The 19,979-nt window shown below is 48.3% G+C and overlaps 1 protein-coding gene across 1 annotated transcript in view; it reads right to left on the reverse strand.

The window, feature by feature from the left end:
- The window catches only part of AP2B1 (adaptor-related protein complex 2, beta 1 subunit), a 62,940-nt gene that overhangs the window by 1,425 nt on the left and 41,536 nt on the right, over nucleotides 1-19,979 (reverse strand). Inside the window, exons 15-20 of the mRNA XM_010003829.1 lie at nucleotides 19,729-19,875; nucleotides 18,356-18,501; nucleotides 15,755-15,884; nucleotides 8,477-8,561; nucleotides 7,642-7,728; nucleotides 103-257 (exon numbers count right to left, since the gene is read on the reverse strand). Of these exons, the coding sequence (XP_010002131.1) occupies nucleotides 103-257; nucleotides 7,642-7,728; nucleotides 8,477-8,561; nucleotides 15,755-15,884; nucleotides 18,356-18,501; nucleotides 19,729-19,875 (750 nt within the window). The remainder of the gene's footprint in view (nucleotides 1-102; nucleotides 258-7,641; nucleotides 7,729-8,476; nucleotides 8,562-15,754; nucleotides 15,885-18,355; nucleotides 18,502-19,728; nucleotides 19,876-19,979) is intronic.

The following is a 19,979-nucleotide window of genomic DNA, read 5'->3' on the forward strand; positions in this document are numbered from 1 at the left end:
TAAACTCTCAAACAAACCCCCCAAACAAGCTTGTTAGGCAAAGCAGAGAGACATGGCTCTGTGAGGAAGGGGAGCTCAGGGGACCCCAGCCTGACACCGCACCGTGTAGTTGGGGTTCCCCGGCTGGATGCGAAGCTCTGCCAAGATCCAGATGCCGTTGGTGAGTTTCAGAGACTGGTAGAGCATGTCCTGGCCCTCCACGTTCCTCTTGGCAATGGTGTAGACGTTATTGTTCTGCAGTTTGCTGGAGACAGTGTCTTCAGAGGGAAGGAAGAAAAGACAACTGTTAATTCAGACTCATCATCTGCAGAGACAGGAGAGCCCAAAGGAGCGTTCTCAGGATGCAAGTGCCCAGGGAAACACCGAATTGTGTCCCAGAGTTTACCTTGGGAATGGAAACAAACATGACACAGAAAGAAAAAAAATCCAACTTGCTTCCATGGACCCACCCCTTCCAGGCTGTGATCTCTTGCAACGCACATGCCCATCTTGCAGGGCCTTCACTGCTTGGAGTCACTCGGGACCTTCCTGCCTTTACCCAGGGGAGAGTCTGCAGCTCAGAGGGTGAGAGGACTCTGCTCTGTCTGGAAACCCCACCAAGCCCCAGACAGGCTGACCTGGAGGCAGCCAACAGTCAGAAGATGAAGGTGGAGAACAAAGATTGCTCGGGTGCCTGGTCCTGAGGTCCTGTCCCAGCCATCACAGCTCCCTCCTGCTTTCCCCCCTCACACACAGACACTTCTGGCCAAACCCACGTCTTACAAGGCAATAAAAATATTTTTTTAAAGCAATCACTTGAAAGTGTAAAAAGCCACAGACATCTGCCTGCAGCCATGGCAGGACTGTGATGCAGCTTTAAGATCCTGTAGAACCTCAGCACTGGCAGAAGATGGGTGATTTCACCTGGACACCTGTATGGATATAACCATGATGCACAGCATTTCTAAGGGACCTTTCAGAGAAACAAGAACAGAACACAAAGACCCAAATCAGCAGCCTCTGGATGCCAAGGGGTTTCTCAGCACAAAGCAAGGCAAACCTCAGCCTTTGGACACCAGTAAAAGGGGAACATTCACACCTTGGGTGGAAGGCTGAGAGAGAAGAACTCCACACCCAACAAGAACCATAAATTCCCATTCCTGGAGAAATGTAACTCCTTCAAGCTCTCTGCCTGCCTGTGCTGGGCCATCATCAGCAGGCTGGGCACTTCTGACAGAAAGCAAAGGGGAGAAGTGGCCTTAAACCAATTTGCACTGAAAACCAAGAGCCTGGGAACATGGGATCCCCTTCCAGGAGCAGGAGGTGACCATGCAGCTCTAACTCATCCCCACACTGGATTTGAGAACAGACACAAGCCTGAGCTGGTGCAGAGGGATTAAAGAGGGGACAGTTGAGTCTGCTCAGAAACCAGGGAAGGGAAAAACAGGAGAGAAAAGGCCCCAAGTCCATACACTGCTGCAGAGACTTGGACCTGCTGCCTCTCCTCAGGGCAGCAGAGACAACCAGACCCATGGAGCAGCTCCATGGGCAGTTGGAACCCTTTGTCCACCAAGGCCCTTTGCTCCCCAGGCTTCAGAGCAGCTGTGTGCAGGTTGAGGAGGGCTCAGGCATCCAGCTACCAGACACACTCAGATTTAGGTTTCTTCTCTTCCCGAGTTACTATGGAAACTGGCAGATATAAGTAACTAGTGAGATCCTTTGCTAAAAAACCCTCATTCCCTGTCTCCTCCTCCAACCTGTACTCTCCTCTGTACAAACTCATCCAGACTAAGGGAACAGGAGCATGGCTGGGAGAGCCCCCAGCTGCAGGGACATCACCCACCAGGGATGGGGCCTGAGCTCCCATCTCCTCCTGCCCCCCCAGCAGTGAGAGCAGCCTCCAGGGTTGGCAAAGGGATGGTGCTCAACACGAACACGGGCCCAGAGAGCACATCACTCACAGGATGGCTTGGTATTAAATGTCTGTCCAGTTTCAACAGACTGAGGTGAAACCTCACTGGTTGGAAGCCCCTCTGGACATGTGTGCTGGAAGTGGAACTTCCACTGGTGAGGGTTTGACAGACTTTCTCCAGCAATCTTTACTCCTGCCAGGGGATGCTCTCAGAGCAAAGGCATTCCCCAGGGAGCAGGGATGCAGGGCTGGAAGCAGGTAGGAAGCTGTCACTGTGGCAGCAGTGGGGCTGCTACCCCATCCCATGGTGTGACAGCAGAGGAGTGGGGGGCTCCTGCTGCCTGGGGATACAGTGGGCAAGGTGGGGCTGCAGGGCAGCTGCTCTCACACAACAGCCTTCACCCATGGGAGGATTTGACCATTTAAACAGCTGCTGCCCCTGCTGGGGACAGATTCTCATGGAGGGGGGTAGAGGGAGGGAAACTGAGGCAGGGCAAGCTCCTAGGAAAGCCTGTTTTCCACCTCCCTGTCTGACCTCAGTTACTCCCCTGACATATGCAAGAAACCCTGCAAACCATTCCCTGTCTCAGTCAGACACTGGGAGCAATGGGGGGCAGGCTGGGGTGGGGGTGCTCAGCTCACCCACCTCCTCCTGCCCCCTCTCTCAGCACAGATCTGGGGGCTGGGGAGGGGCTGCCCCCTCTCCCCCAGGTAGCAGCTCCCATCCCTCCCGTGCTCCGGAGCACCAGGATTTTGGAGATCAGGCAGAGTTGCTAAGCAACAGTGCCTGGTGAAGGTAGGATGGCTAATGCCTTGTGACTGCAGCCTGTGGGGAAAAGGGGAAGAGCAGCGATTTGCTGGGAGCAGAGCTGAGCCCAGCCCTGAGCTGCTGCTGCATCCTGAGCCAGAGCACAGCACCCACTGAACCCCGGGCACTGCCTGGTGCAGGCAGGAGGAGGGCTGAGTTCTCCTGCCAGGGACTGCAAACCAGGCCCCCCCAGCCCTCCTGCAAACCAGGCCCTCCCAGCCCTGTCTACACCTGACCTTGCCATGCAACTTTTCACAGGGCTTTTCCTTTTGGCTCAATATTTATTCTCAAGATCCCCTTGAAGCACAGTCTATGGATGCAAATTTTCCCACCACGAACACCAGGGGAGCATCTGACATAAGTTCAACTTTAAGAGTTTTTTTTTGCTTGTTTTCCTTTGTTTCCCCTTTTTTAACAACTAAATAGCATAGTCAGGCACACAGCAAAGAACAGCTGGTCAAGGTCTCCTCCCTTTCACTGAAATAATGCAATTCTTCCCAACAGCACTTTCCTTCTGGGTAAAGCAAAGGACACATTTAAATCTACCCACACAATTTAAGAATTTCATTTCCAAACTCAAAACAGCCAAGACAACCAACTGGCCACAACAGGAGCTCTCAGAAAGGACACACAGCTCAGAATTTACACCAACAACCTGCCTTTTTTGAACTTGGGTCTTCATGGCATTTTGCAATGAGCACTATCAGGAAGTTAAATTTAGATCCCTACATTTTGTGCTGTGGTAGCTGAAAACATCCTCCTGCTGTATCTAGCAACACCTGAGTGGTTCTGATCATCCAGGCAAGAAGTGCATCCAAACACCAAGTGCATCTGCCTGGATCCCGTGGGGAGGCACTTGGGTCACTATTATGACAGCACATTTGTTTCCAAGACATGCAATAGGCACGGGTTCTTTAATATCATAAAAGATCAGGTTATTAGATTTGCACATACAGGAGAAAACAACCTTACCAGGGAAGCTTGCATACAAATGGGTCCTACATTGTTCCAGCTAGAAAATCCAATTTCTCTTTGTTCTAGCATTAGCAAATTACTCAGGGGAAAAAAACCCCATGAACTGACCACTGCATACCAATAAAGCCACATCCAGCCCCAAATGCTACAGCTGCTGTTTCACATCAAGTTGTGGCCCAGAAATAAGCAAAAACCAAAGTGCCTAGAACTCCTGAACAGCACAGCAACTGATTGTCTCCTATTTAATGGCATTCAACCTCCATGTGCAAGTCAGCATGTCTTCCTTCTCTCTGGAGGTTTGGGTAAGCAGGATTTTAAAAAAGAACATTTAGCTAATCTGATTTGCATTTCTTAGCTTAATGTAGTGGTCCTTTAAAATAGAATCAAACTTCACATGTTGAAAAACCAGTGTAAACAAGCCAAACTGAGCTTTAGTGTGTGTTTTGCTGCAGGGAAACCTCAACTGGCATAGTTGCACCAGCAGCACCCAGATTATTTGAGCTGTAACAGCCTACGAATCTATTTTCATGCACTAGATTCTTGTATTTCAATTAAAAAAACCCCAAATCAATTAATTTAAGACTAGATTCGTAAGAGATGAGAATATTGGGTATAACCATGACCTTGTGTTTTCATTACAAGTTGTATTCCTGACCATGGTTTTCTCCATAACCCCTTCCTCAGGGGCAGATGCATGAAAGGGCTCTGGTGAATTCAAGATGTGTCACATGTCCTAGGGACACCGTGGCCCCGTGGTACAACCCCAGGGAGACTGGCTCCTCCAGGGCCATGGAGCTCTGGCCCTAAAGAGCAGCCTCAGGCCAGGGCCAGCTCTCCCTGCTGAGCTCCAGGCCCAGAATGAAGCACTCATCTCTCTGAGTCACTGGCAACCCTGGGAATACCTTCAGGGGTCCAAGATTTGTTTGGCTGTTCTTGAAACAAAGATGCTGGAGACAGGGATCAGAGCAGCAACCTCTGCCACTCAAGGGTCCCTGCTCTTCACCACAGCCTGGCACCTCATCCCAGGCTTCAGCTCGCTGAGCCTTGGGCTGCCTGCAGCAGCCAACATTTTCTGCCTGCTCTGTGCCCTGTTCTGGGCTGAGCTGCCAGGGCCAGGAGCTGCTTCTGCCATCCTTGCTGCAAACCATCAAAGCTTGAGTCAATCCTGTTTGGCTCACCTCGTGGGCACAGGATGGATCTTATACCCACAAAGGCCTGGGAGCACAGACACACAGAAGCCTCTTCACTGTCTGACTGTGTTTATCTCCTTTTTGTTTGAAGGAACAAAGAAATCACTCGGGGAAAAGCCTGCAGTTTACACAGGAGGTGCTGCAAGGGGACTGTTGCACAGTGCCAGCCAGATGCCCTGGATGTACAATGCACAGCCTGCCTTCCTGGCAGATAAAATCCCCGTCCTCTAAAAATCCCCGTTCCAAGCATGTTTCACTGTAGTTTAAAGAGAAGCAATTTTAAGTTTCTGCATTGATGAAAACCAGCACCCCCCAGGGAGCTGCTCAGGAGGGCCTCCTGCCTGGCTGCACAGAACCCCCCTGTCCCTGGCCAGGAGGGGCACTGGTCTGAGCTGGGGGAAGCAAAGGCTCTGTGGAGGAGGAGAGCCAGGCAGGGAGGGAGCAGGGACCACCCTTGTGAGCAGCCCAGCCCAGCAGCTTCTCTTCATCTGTCCCACACCTGCTGCAGCTGCTGGCTCTGGGCAGTGGCTGCTGGTGCTGCCAGGGCAGGGCAGGGGGGCAGAGGCATCTCTAGCTCACGGCTAAACTGGTATCAGTGGGCAGGGTCAGACTGAGGTGTGGATGGTGCAGTGCTCTCAGCCCCAAGAGGGACTCACCACTGCATGGGTGGGCTTGTGTCAGGCATGGATGAGAAAAGAGGTGCCTTAAAACAAGACTGTTTTCACTGGATTTAAATGATCAAGACTGTGAATCTTGAAAGACTATCACCCTCCTGCAGCACGTGCCCAGACATGCACCCTTGCTCTGGTATAATCTAGCAGGGAGATGGATTCAGCTGTCATCAGAGCACACCCTGCTTATTTTGCCTCCACTCTGGCGTGTGCCACCAGCCACTTGCCACACTCTGAGACATCTCTATCCCTGTGGATGCTGGAAGTCCTGCCCTCCATGAGGTCTGGGGCCTGGCTGATCCTTGTAATGACAAATTTGATGCTCTTGGGATGTTCTGTACTAGAGGAGCTACTGCTTAGATGAAACCAAGGTGGGCAGCAGAATGAATCAGGGTTGTATTGGTAGTTAAAATACTAAGACAAGCACAAGATTTCCCAATTTTCCCTCCTGCAAGCTACTGGCCTGCTCAGTGCCAGTGCCCAGGTGGTCAAGGAAGGAAAGGGCCAGGAGAGCCATAAGAGGGAGGTGTCAGGAATGGAAATACAGAACCAGAAGCTTCTGTGGATAGAAGTGTTTGAAATCTGTTCATGAGACATGACCCACTTTCTCCCGTGCATAAGCCAAAGAGGTTGGCAGGTCCTGCACACCCTGAGCTTGGGAGAGGCACTGAGCCCAGGGCTCTGCTCAGGCCCCGAGAGGAGTCTCTTCCCACCTGGCAATAGCTCTGGATGCCACTGCAGGAAAACTGCCCAGCATTCCCCTGCTCTCCCTGTGAGCTAGTAACGTGTTCTCCACCAACTACCACCACACCAAGCAGGCCTGGGCAAGCGGCCTGGTCTTGACCTGGCCAACCTTCCCTGAACAGGGAGCACTGCCTGTCACTCCACAGTCTCTAACATTTTCTTCTGGAGGGAGAAGGAATCACGGGCTAGCCTGCAGCATCTTCCCAGCCACACCCCCACCTCAACTACACCCTCTGCTCACCAGTACCCAACACCAACCACAAGAAGTTACCAGTGGTTTTGGTTTGAGACGCAGAGCCCTGGATGGTGCAGTTGGGGCAGGCAGGGCTGGGGGATGTGGGACATTAGGGGCAGGCAGAGCTGGAGGGGCAGTGGGCAGGGCCTGGGAGAGGCTGTGCCCAGCACAGCTGGGGGCAGAGGGAGGGCTGGGGGAGGCACAGAGGCTGTTCTCATTTAAAACCTGACGGTGAAATCAAGTCATAACATCCAACAGCTGCTATTTTTCCCCCCTCTTGTGTGCTCCGTCTTTTATATTCCAAAACAGTACTAATTATGAGTACAAAGAGACCCATGGTTTGTGTCTGCAGTTGAAGCAAGAGGGTGGTCACTGTGCAATGGCAGACAGGAGTGAATAAAAAGGTTACAGGGTCTGCAATCAGTAGGGACACACTTTCCCCTGTGAAACGCAGCAGCTTTCGGCAGAACCACTTGGCTTCTCTCCAGAACCTCTTGAACAGGAGCAAAGCTGCTACACTGGCCCCATTCCACTTTCTGCACTCCCTCATCCTTCAGTAAGGTCATATGTATAAGTAGGATGCTCAGAGGCAACTAGACAGTAGCAGCCCAGAACTCTCCTCACATGGACTGTCCTCCAGAGATGTCAAAACATTTTACAGTGGCAGGTAGGGTTACTCCTTCACAAGAAAAAGAAGAAAGCAGATGCTGAAAGGTGAAGTGACTGGCCCAGGATTATGAAGAAGGTTGAAGCCAGGGCTGGTACAGTTGCCTGGAACACGCAGCAGCAGGAGAGGGTGGCTGTACAGCCCCAACACCACATTCACCTCTACTTAAAAGAGCAGCTTTGGAGAGAAATGAAGTATAAGGGAGAAACGAATACAATTCACAATAAAGTCCACAATGAAAGGAAGAAAGAAAAAGGCAAAATCTAAAATCTGTTATTTTACATTTGCTTTTATGGGGATCCAGCTAAAATTTTTTGAACCAAGCCCTAGGATCCATGGCTGTTCCATTCACAAGAGCAATACCCCTCTATCCATTAGCCACAGATGATGCTATTAATAGGGAGATGTCTAGTGACCAGAGATAGAAGTGCTCTCAGCATGGTAGAATTAAGCTACTTACCAGCATTCAGGTGACAGTCTTTAATCTGGAACTGAAGCTCATTTTCATTTGGAATATCCTTCCATGTTGCGAGGAAGACCTGGCGCTCTAGAAACAAGACAGACAGTCAGCACTCCTGGATCCTCACAGGACAGGGCATTCATTAATTCACCACAGGATGATACAGACACAAAAGATCTTTTGGTCACGTTTTGCCCTTCTGTGGTCAGACCCAGGATTTGCTCCTATAACAGCCTCAGTCTCTCTGTAAAAGCAGCAAAGCTTGGATGGACTTTGGAGCTCCCAAACCAGAGAGTGTCTTCAGCCTATGAGCTGTTTGCAAACCAAGAACAAGCAGGTTTTGACAAGAAGGAAGGAGACCCACACATTCAGGATTAAATCATAGTGAAAGCTGCTTTTCAAGCTACTTCCCAGCCAGTTCAAACAGCAATTTAATAAAGGTGACCAGGAAGACACGAGCTACAGTAAAAGTGGTATGGGAGCAAATCCTAGACCAGTTTGAGTGTTTCAAACCCTCCAAGAAAACCCAACAAACCCAAAAGCAAAACAAAATCAACAGAAAACCCTCTGATCAGCCTCAAAGAGAACAGATTTACCCCTTGTCCAGCAGAGAGAATCAGAGCAGAGGACTTGGGTTCTGGTAACTATTGGGAGTTGCAGGACAACAGGGCCAGGTTACCAGAACACTACAGATCAATTCAGGCTGCTGAGATGTGCCAGGATGAAGATCATGGCCAAGCACATGGGAATCCCAGCACAGGAGAGCTGCACCCAGCTGGGCACTGCGAGCACGGCCTGGCTGAGGGAGGCTGACCACAGACCTAAAAGCACTCACCCATTTTGCCATCCTCTACGAAAAGCACATTGAGAGGAATGAGGCAGCTGAAGTAAAAGACATCAATGTTGTTTTTCACGGCCACCTGTTACAGAAAAAATGGGGGTTAAAGCGTCTCTGTCAGCTGGAAGCCCAAAGGGATCCCATGACTCTGTGCAGCCCCAATGCCCACCCACGCACCCTGGAGTGCTCCCTCTGAGCAGGGACCAGCTCTGGATGTCAGACTGCCTGAGCTTCTGGGTGGTTTAACACAAGGATCAGTCCCACCCCTCTGTGCTCACTCCATTTTCAATAAAAGCTGCTCAGTCTTCTCTCAGCACCTCACCACACTGCTGCTGAGGCAACTGGCCAGCAAGGCTCACAGCCAGCAGCCTGGCTGTGCCCTGCTCTCCTGCAGCCTGGCTGTGCCCTGCTCTCCTCTCCCTCCCCTCATTCTTCCACCTCCAAGGCACGTTCCTACCTCCTGCCTGCACACACCTATCATCACATCTGTCATACAGCACAGCAGCTTCTCCATCACCCCTCTCTGTCTCCTCAGTCCAGTAATTCCCTGGCTCCATTCTTCATTTTCACCCCCTGCTCTCAGTCATGCCTGAACACACAGGCTCCTTGATCAGTCCCATCTTACCCCAACACTTCCTAGAAGCTTGAAGCAGGTCCATTGCCTGCAGCACCTCCCAAGCCTCCAGCCTTTACCTTTGTGAATGATACACAGTGAACACATGCTGGGGGTTGATTCCTGGAAGAAGAAAGCCCTGCTACTGACCCATCAGGGCAGGTAAAAAAAGATGCTTTGACCAAAGACTTAATTACCAGTGTCATTAAACTGAATTGCCTTTTATCACACATTTGCCACACTACTGACTAATCTCTGCTAACAGAGAGAGCAACCTCATTTGCCACTTTCCCCAGGCCAAGAGCTGTAGCAAACAGACTTGTGAAAGCTCCCTGTCAGAATACAGCACAGAAGAAGGTAGTTCTGGGTTTTTTTTCTGTGCTGGTCAGGCTCTCCTCACATCATCCCACATAGTGATGTCCTGCCTGAAGAGCACAGTTCAGCAGACACCTGCTATGGATCAAACCTGCCCTGGGAGACACCTACAGCTGAGGCTGTGTGGACAGCCCTGAACTGCAGAAGCTGCCTGAGCTCCTGCTTCCTTTGAAAATCCCAGGAGGAGCTCTCCCATTTGTCACCCAGCTGAAACACAACCCAGACCACGCTAAATGCTGAGCCAAAGAAATAAATTCACTGCTACAAAGATCTCTGCCAAGACAAACTCCATTCACATTTATAATTATATGTATTAGTGTCCTGCTGAGAAAAATCTATTGTCCCATAGAGGCAGGGCTAGAAAGACATCCCCAAATCTTCATAAAAACAGCTGTGGAGAGACAAGGGTGGGGAATAAACTACACAGTTCAATGCCAGCAAGCCAGAGGACAAGCAGTAGGACATCAAGCTCCCAAAAGATCTCCTCATGCAACTGGGAAGGTATCAGAAGTGCAACAAACAGCAGAAAGGTGGATGTGGCAGCCTGTATGGTTTCTACCTTCATCAGTAAAGGTAGCAGCTTACATTTAATTGCCACAGTCCAAACCAGCTTAAGAAGGGATTAATTTAAAGCTCACTAAAACCATGTAAATGACAGTGCAACCTAGAAAAAAAAAAAGGCAATGGTTCTGTTATAGGGAGCTGTTACGTGCTGTGATTGCTGGCATCACACTCACGAGATGGAATGTCTAGTGTTTGAGCTAGAGGCACCAAAGCCAGTGGGGTAGAAGCAGATTGGTGGAGGAACTGAAGTGATTCACCTCTGCAAAATGTGACTGAACAGACTGGGTGAGTAGCCAAAAATACACCTCTGAGTCTGGGAGGGGAGAGCAGAGTAGCCATTCCAGATTCTGTGCTTGGATATAAATCATGGAGATGAGCCAGAAGAGGGAATTCAGGATAAGTATCTGGGAAAACTCAAGGGTAAGAATTATTAAGCAACACTAAAATCTCCTGAGGAAGAGAGAAGCTCCAGTGCTTGGACTATTTAAAATCAGCCTTGACAACACTCAAATAAGAGGAATTGGAGCAAAACAACAAAGCATAGCAGCGACTACACTGCATGACTTAAGATCCTTTCCAACTCTGATTTAATTATTAATTGCCTTGCCTTAGAACAACAGAGATTACTTAGCTTTTGTAGCTAATTGTTGTTGCCATACAGCACTGGTTTCTTCCAAGAGGGGCTGGAAGGCAGCACCTTCTCTCCAGTCATGGTTTTAGAGGCACACTCCAAATTAATATGCTCACCCTGTCCCTGCAGTTACAAGAGAGCTATAAAAAGGTATCTGCTGACCTGCTTCTCAACTCTGCAGAAACACACTGAGTAAGCTGCTTTGGCTGTACACTGGAGAGCTACCCAATTAGGATGCTCTGAAGTGCAACTTTTTCCCAGCAAAGGAAAGCAAAGCCCATGCCAGCCCTGCTCCCAAACTGCATCACTGGGCTCAGTAATGACACGTGTCACCTTGCAGCCACCTGCAATGATGCAGAAATCAGCTGCTACAAGTAAGTTTTGCAACCAGGAAAGGAAAAAGCTAAAGTCTCCTTAAACCTATAGCAGATGGAAACATTGGTCTGAGACAGTCATTGACATCTGAAGTGATACCAGTAGCTGAGAAGTGTCCCCAGGTTTGATACGCTTGAAAGGCACCTCCATGTACATTCAACAAATCCGCCCAAACTAACTTTGCCCGTGGCTCTGCAGCTCTAACCTGCCAACTTGGACATGAAATATTACATCTTCAACAAGACCTTCACCTTCAGACATTTGAGAGATGAAACAGAAATGTTTTAAGTAAAAATGGATATCCATCTACCATCTTTCCGAAAGGAGGAAGAAAGTTGAATATTACTACCTTGGTGAATTTAGTCAATCAGATGACAAAGCTTCTGAGGAATAAAAGTCAAAAGGTGCCAAATTTTCAAGTGATGCTTCACTGCTGAAAGGTGTGAGCCCACTAAAAATAGGCACAGGGTTCCAAATCACTCATGTCTTGTTCATGATTCAACTAGAGGAAGCAGCACCTCTAGAAATAAGCCCTGAACATATCTGCTCACCTTGCAGCATGAGCACCCTTCTGATGTCCTTTGTGGCAGTGCAACCCCTCTGAGAGCCACACATGGCACTGTGGGGATGAGGTACCTCCTAAGAACATGCTAGGTTATCTTCTTCAGTAGGGTATGTTTCTCATGCTTTAAATCCCAGACTTGAGCATGAGAACTGACTTTTAAAGACAAGTCTTGAAAGCAACACAGATGCTTTCCATCAGCAGCAAGTACACAACATTCCCACTTGGAATCCCATTAGCACCTACACTAAATTAAGGATTTGCTTCAAGTTGGTTTTTGCTTTAGATCCTGGTAACAGCCAAACTGCTAAGGCGAGATCTCCCCTCCTCTGCAGAGTCTTTTTTACCTCTGCCAGCGCCAGGTCGCGGTTTATCCTGTGACAGTCTGCTGCTCTGGCTGTCACCTGTCCCCAGGCAATGCCAGCCACCTCGCTCCATTTTGTGTGGCAGGGAGCGTTCTAGGGATCCTAGGGGTGCTCGGCAGCTGATGCTCTGCCTGCAGGCACAGGCAGAGCAGCAGGCAGGGAACAACCTGCCGCGGGGAAGGAGACGCTCCCGTGTGCCCGGCTGTGCTTGGAAGCTCAAACTGTACATTTGATCAAATGTGCTGCACCATGTGGCAGACCTGCCCTTGATCAGCAAGCCAAGAGCTCTCTGCAGCTGAGCTGGGAACTGGCCATGGGTGCCAAGCTGTGATCAGAGCCCCTGAGGCAGGGAGCTCCCAGGAGGGCTCTCTTCTCTGCTGGAATAATGACCCTCACTAGGAGAGGCTGTTAAAAACCAACCTAGGCAACAAACCCAAGAAAGCAGCTTCCACATCTAGCTACTCAAGGCTCTGTGATATTTGGTCCAGTAACTCTCACACAGCTCACACACAGGCAGGTGTTGTGCTGTTTATCAAGCAGGCTCTGAAGGGAGAACATGTGCTGGCTGGACTTGCTGCTCACCCTTGTTTTTTATGGAGAGTTTAATGTGTGAAATCTATTTCCAAGCACCCAGAGATCTGCATTTGTGACCCGAGATACATTAACACTTTTGATGAATGAGAGATCCAGCAGCTCTGCATTGCAAGCACGACACTGGGGAGTGGAGGAGCATGGGGGATGAGTTACAGCAGAGCTCAGCGTGGACAGGCAAGTCCCATCAAGTGCACTACCAAGACCCATCTTTACTCAGTGAGGACACTTAAAAACCTGCACTTCCTTTGTCCTTAGATAAATGTTTTGCCAACCTCACTGGGGGACACAGGAACATCCTGCGCCTCCTGCTGCTCAGCAGCATTTCCAAGCGTCAGTTTCCAGGAAGATCAGCTGGCAGAACCCTCCCTTTCCATACTCGCTGGATCATTCTTGGGGCTTTTTGGAGAAGGGCAGCTCTGGCTCTGTCACTTGCAGGCTCTGTAGCTGCAACAAACAGCTCTGGCAGGTGACAGCAGGTAACACTGGGGGATGTTACACACTGGCTGTCAATGCTGAACGTGGATCCCAAAAGAATGGCAATGGCTCCAGGCAGACTCACTACAGCTCCGGGGGCTCCTGCAGGTTGGTCTTGATTGTACTGTCTCCTGCAAGTGGTTATCAGCTCCCAGAAGAGATTATTGTCTTTGTGCTATGACAGGCCAGGCCTGAGCTCTGAAACTCTTGCAGCAGGCTGGCTCTGCTTCTCACGTTTCCAGGGTCAGGGAAGCAATTCTTATGTACTCAAATTAACAACTCAGGTATTCTGATTTCACAGCATTCCACAGCCCTTCAAAGGTCATTTATTAGGAGCAGTGGTTCTCTTAGGCATAGAAATGCTCTCATCACAAGCATTTACTCTTCCAAATTTGACTTGAAGAATTGGAAATAGTTTATACTCCTCACCAATCCAGATCCCTACTTCAGAACCCATTTTCCTCTTTTAGAGATCAAGGTCTCACATCCATAGTAGCAAAGTCTTCCTCACCTTCTTGTAAAAACAGCTTTTTTTGTAAAATTGTCAAGTAATTGAGTTTTTTTCCATGACTACAAAATGTTAAAATTAAACCAGCTGTATTGGGTGAAAAATCAGAAACAGTAATAAAAATAACCTGAACAAGACCTGAATTCATTACTTTTGAAACAGTTGCCTAAGGAACGTACAACTAGTCTTTGAAGTTTCTAATCAACATGACAAAAAGCTGAAAGCTACCAGTTTGGTTACTGCAGGACTTATTTTTCTTGTTACTAAAACAACAAAAAACCCACACCAGAATAGATGAATACAAGGTCCACAGGTTCAAATCAGTCCTGCATCTACCTCAGTGCTCCCCAGCTCAGAAAAAAGCATTAAGCAAATGCAACTTGATGAGTGTTTTTCTTCTTCAATGAACACAGAAACATTGGTATTTCCTACTCCTGTATTATGCTATAAATTGCTCCCTAAGTAGGTCACCAAACCCACTTCTGAATGTTTCAAGACAGATAATTTCGACATGAAGTGACAAAACAAAACCAGAGCCTTGGCTGTCAGGGCAATGACAGATCTCCATCAAACCCACTGCTGTCACAAAAGTAAGGGGAGTGCTCTTTTTAACTTGGCATCTGCTATCATGATTCAACCCTTTGCAGAGAAATATACTATTACTCCATATGGCAGCTTCCCTGATTGTAAAAGGGCAGCCAACTTCTATGGCAATGAGAGAGCTAGCAAATTAGCAACCAAGTCTGGCACTAATGAATGCTCTGCTGTCTCGATAGAAGGTAGCTGGAGGTTTCCTTGCATGTTTTCTCTTTGCTTTGTTCTAGCAGAAGATGCTACAAGAAACAAGCTGTGTTGATTCCTTCAGAGATCTAGAACCCAAATACTTCACTTCCTTCCTGATCAAAGGAAGCAGCAACTTGAGAATGTCTCACTGAGGGAGTCTGCAGCGTTACAGTGACAGACCAGGCCTCTCACCTCCTAAAGGCTTCCAGATTTCCTCCAGAGCAGGAGGTATTTACCACAGCTGACCCAAAAGCAGTGATGCAACAGCATCCTTGTGTCCCAGACGCAGAGGGAACCCAAGCTGGGAGGGCCCTCTCTGGAAGAGCAGCCCCTGGACCTCATGCCTGTCCACACACTCCCTGAGGGCAGGACCGAGCTGGGCTGCTCCTTTCAGCACCACAGAAGCTATTTCAAGCTGTTTGCCCAAAGACTCATCACTAAGTCATAAGCCCAGAATAGAAGTCAAAAGAAGGCAAAAAACCAGTTGCTCAGGAGGAATAAATAGGAACTTCCATTGCATTCAGTTAATCTAAAAAGAGAATGAGCTGCTTAAAAATACTCCCCTCAGTGGGCTGCTATGCTACAGGAACCCAACCTAGATCCATCTCCTGGAGACTTGAGGCGAGTGAGATATGCTGCAGTGCAAGCTAACTGCACCTTTGGGATACTGGGAAAATCATCCTGGAGGACCCAGCTACACACAGCAGAGACAGGAGTCACTTACTGAGCTCTGCCCCACACACTGGTTGCACATGGCAGCAGTGGGGAAAAGCAGCCTTCCAGAACTGCTTGAGGAGCACTTCAAGACCAATGCCCCCAAGACACACCACGACTGATGGAGACATTGTCAGGTCCAAAGCAGCAGGGAACATCTCTCTGGATCTGTCATGCCTTTATCAAACTGGCAGGAATAGGGAGTTCTGGCCAGACTCATAGCTCATTTCCATGATGCCCATTTCCCCTAGACACATGGTAAGACTAGAGTCCTACCACATTGTGTTGAGCCAAATAAAATGGGCTGAGTACTTGCTGATCTCCCCCCAACTCCAAATGAGGCAGTCCTTACCTGGGAGACAGGAGGTCACTTACTGAGCTCTGCCCCACAACTGGTTGCACATGGCAGCAGTGGGGAAAAGCAGCCTTCCAGAACTGCTTGAGGAGCACTTCAAGACCAATGCCCCCCAAGACACACCACGACTGATGGAGACATTGTCAGGTCCAAAGCAGCAGGGAACATCTCTCTGGATCTGTCATGCCTTTATCAAACTGGCAGGAATAGGGAGTTCTGGCCAGACTCATAGCTCATTTCCATGATGCCCACTTCCCCTAGACACATGGTAAGACTAGAGTCCTACCACATTGTGTTGAGCCAAATAAAATGGGCTGAGTACTTGCTGATCTCCCCCCAACTCCAAATGAGGCAGTCCTTACCTGGAGGTTGTTCAGAGGCTCCATTTTCATGACTGGTCCCAGAGTGTTGAGGGGCAGGGAGACATCAATACTTTGGTTTGGCATCAGAGGCGTGTGAATGGCCAACGGGGTGCTCGGGATGACCCCAAAGCTGAGCAAGAGGAAAAGAGAGGTGATGAGAGCCCTGCATTGCCCAACATCTGCTCCTCTTTTGCCAAGCACAAGCTGGCTCATCTTCCAGTGACCCCTGAGCTGCCCCTGCTGTTACTTCATGGGAGGAGCACAGGTCTCAGTGTGCACCACAACAGACAAAGTAGGACAAGGCACAGGAAACTCAGTCCAGTCAGGACAACAATCCCACCCAGGGGACCAGCATCTGGGAGCTGTTCCATCACCTGCAGGGCACTGGTATGTTGCTGAGCAGCAGCCTGCCCTGCAGGGAGTGGCACCTGGACTCAGACTCAAGCCTGTGGGCTCTCCCTTAGAGCTGCAGAGCACTAGGAGTGTATCACAATGCATAGCTGATACATCATTGGGAGCCTTGGAAGGAGGAACTGAAGCCAACACAGAACAAATACACAGCCAAGGAGAAGGACATGGTTTGTAGGAGCACTGCAGAAGACGTGAATCAAGGCAGCCAGCTGACTGGTCCCGAACGGCAGCATCTGGCTCTGTTGCTTGCTTTAAGGTTCCTCCAGCTGGGGACATGTATAAACACAGCAAAGCAAATGTTTACTTACTCCTTCAGTCCAAGAGGCATTTAATTCCACAGGCACCTCAACTTAGTGAGGAAAAGAGGAGAAGCAGCTAACATTTACCATAATGCTTCTGTACAATGTACCAGCTTCTTTTTGAAAGCAGATGAAGTTCAGATGCATAAGACAGCTTTTGTGTCCGCTTGTGACTGCATTTCTCAAGTGCAATTCACATTAGCTCAGAGGTGATAAAGCATTTACAGGAACAAAGATATACAGGTGTGTATTTTTATTTTGTGCACTGAAACACTGATTCTGTCTCTGCACAGTCAGACACACACGTACCAGGCACATCACTCTTCAGAAACCAGCAGATGCCCCATTCTTGACTCTCCACAGTTTTCAGCTCTTGGGAGCTGAAATAAGAATATTCTCAGCAAGGCTCTAGCCATGTGATGTGCCTTCCACAGCCACTTCACCTTGGGGAACATAAGCCCTAGGGTTTTCCCTTAGACTCAGAAGGGAAGAAAGTTGCATTTTGCTGCTAAGAGGCTGTGGTATCACAGCACACTGGAGCTCTACCTTTCTTTTATTTTTTTAATGCTTTATCCCACGATTGCAGTGGAAGTGATTAGTAGCAGCAGGAGAGGTTGAAAAGCAATAGAAACTTCCCAATCATAAATCTTAAACCTAAAGAGCCAGCCCACTGCAGCTCTGTGCAATGGATGAGCCAGTGACAAGCAGAGACAGAACAGTACTTGGAGAAGAGTAAATAGCAGTGGATTGTACACAGGGCTGACATGCTGCAAAAGGAGAAACTGCTGGTTTACTGCAGTAAACTCCTTACACCCTTAAGTACCACCATGTAGGTGTGGCTAGAACATGGTTTAATGTATGGGGGAAAAAAAAAATCACATGAAAAAATGTTTTTTCTTCAGGCCAATTTGCATGAAACATTTGCATAGAGCAGCTCAGCAAAACTCTCCCAAAAATGTAGCAGTCCAGGGAGAACATTTACAAAGACTTACTTAGCATAATGTCTTTTGTAAGTAAATACTGTTCATCCCAGGAAATCCCAAATTTGCAAGCTAACAGTGAAATTTGAAGAGATGGTTTCAGTGGATCTTTAGTACAGACAACCCTTTTCCAGAGAAGGGATATTAAGAAATATGGGGAACATTTCAGTCCCAAGATAATCTTTACATCCTTGATAAGAACCAGCCTGGTTCTTGCTCAAGTTAACACAAAGCAAAAGACACAAAAAGCTCTCTGACCAAGAGGGGTGTTTGTGGGAGACTGTGGCTGTGCTGCCATGTCATGTCTTCTGGCTGAGAGGGGTTTCTGAGAACAATCTGTATGCTCTAAACATTCAAGTGTCTGACAAAATTGTTCTGCTGCCAACTACAGCCAAAACATGTGCTATAGGCTCTTACCTTGCAATTCTTCATTGACAAATAGCTTTATTAATGAGAACCACACTTCCAGATAGTCTAAGAGGCAGCACAGCAATTAAGTCAGGAGGTAGAGGCATTACAGATTGATACTTGTGCAGCTCAAAAGCTTGCCTGTTTATGCTTTTGCTTTCCTCAGGGCACTTCCTGACTATGAAACCACTAACCTGCCTAACAACTGATGGAGCTGCTTTAAAACTCTGCAGAGATTAAATGGGGCAGATGCTGTTTCAGAGCTAGAAGAACAGGGCTGTCTGCTGCCTCTTTCCTCACAGATTCATCAGTCTGTATTTTCAGCCCTTCACACAACTATGGTGTGATGGGGGGGTTCAGGCTGGATCATCCAGCTGTTTCCATGACTGTCTTACACATCTAACAGAAAAGTCCTCCCCACATCTAGCAGTGTAGACACAGGCTCCTTTCACAGGAGCACACAACCCTTTTGCCATAGTGGACAAAGTGCCTTGATTTCTTACCTGTTCTTGTTGAACTGAATGGCAAAGTCAGTCATGTGCTGCAGAGCCTTGTTGGTAAAGTTCATCTCCATGTAGATGTGCCCCTGCCTGTGACTGAACGTGCCCGAGATCTCCAGTCCTTTAGCCTTCACTGCAGGCAACCAAACCTTGAACACAAGAGATGTCATTCAGCATTAATTCAGTCTGGCCTAAAGATCACAAACAAGCACAGTTTTCCAAACAACATCAAAGTCCTGAGTTGGGGAATCCAGCTACATTGGCACATTTAAGCCCACAATGCTAGAGAACCACTACAGGGAAGAAACGACACAGGGTGCTGAAAGGATCAAGCTCACCAGTAAGAAATAAGCTTGCTGCTCCTAATCTGAATTTGTTAACAGCACTCACATAAGAATTAAAATACTCTACAACATTAGTGTGCACAAGAAACAGTGAAAGCTTGTGTCCATCACACTAATGTGAGACTTACCAAGTCTGCTGATGGACAGGCTTCTCCAAGGATGTGTTGGGCTATTAGAGGCAGGACAACACTAAAGTTTGAACCAAATAAAATCACAGGGCTGATACTATTAGCTGTTCAGGTTCTGGATTCCCAAATCATCTTTGTGGAAAAAGCCCAGACTCAAATTTGAGGGGTGCATAATGCAAGTACTTAGTTCAAGATTACTGGGTTCTTTTGTACTTGGTCTTATATACAATGTAATACTTGTAAGCAGCCAAAGTCCAAAAGCTTTGAGCATGTTCTGCAGTACCTTGAGATCCCAGATTTCATAGAATGACTGGTTTATTTATTCATTGACTATTTAATGAGTGCTAATTTTTGTTTATTCCTTTTCAGGCATGAAAGGCTAACCCTGACTCCACAGCCTGTTACAAGAACCATGCTGTGCATCTCAGGAACCCTTCAGCATATGTGGCCTCTGTCACCAACAGAGCATTTATCCCTATGACACTGCAGAATGCTCCTCCCAAACATGTGGTTTTATCTTCACTGTCACCTTGGATTCCTCCAAATAAACCCATCTTCTATGAAAGTTGTAGCAAATTGAATCCTGAGTTCAGTTTCCTGGGGAAACTTGCCAAGAAGCAGGTTTCCAGGAAAGCTGCTCTGACAAAACTGAACTTCTCAATATCTTATATAAGCCATTCCTTAGAGAAATAATGTTACAGGCAAAATGAAGGAGCTGCTAAAAACCAAGAAGTCTGTAACTAACAACTGACAGGGTCTCCAACACACTGTTTACTCTGCTTGGCAAAGGCCCAGGCCATCCCTAATGGGAGACCAACAGTAAAAGAGACCAGGGAGCAGCTGCAGACCTCTTGTAGCCTAAAGACACAGCAACATACTGAGGGTGTTCCTTGTCCTTACGTACAGACTTGGGAGCCACATATCCTCCAGGAGCCATGCCTATGCCAGAGGAGAGCTCAAAGAGGTCGTTGAGTCCAATGCTCACCACAGCTGGGGTGGGCGAGGGGGCGAAGGTGGCCGGCACGGAGGAGGGGATGTAGGTCTGCCCCACCTGGAGGAGTCAGAAAGAACCAGCACCATTAACACCACACACAAAGAAAACTACTTACTAAATAAAGCATGAGCTTGGGCAGTAACCTAAATATTTTCAAGCCG

Source organism: Chaetura pelagica, unplaced genomic scaffold, assembly GCF_000747805.2.
Source record: "Chaetura pelagica isolate M959 unplaced genomic scaffold, ChaPel_1.0 scaffold638, whole genome shotgun sequence".
Lineage (NCBI taxonomy): Eukaryota > Metazoa > Chordata > Aves > Apodiformes > Apodidae > Chaetura > Chaetura pelagica.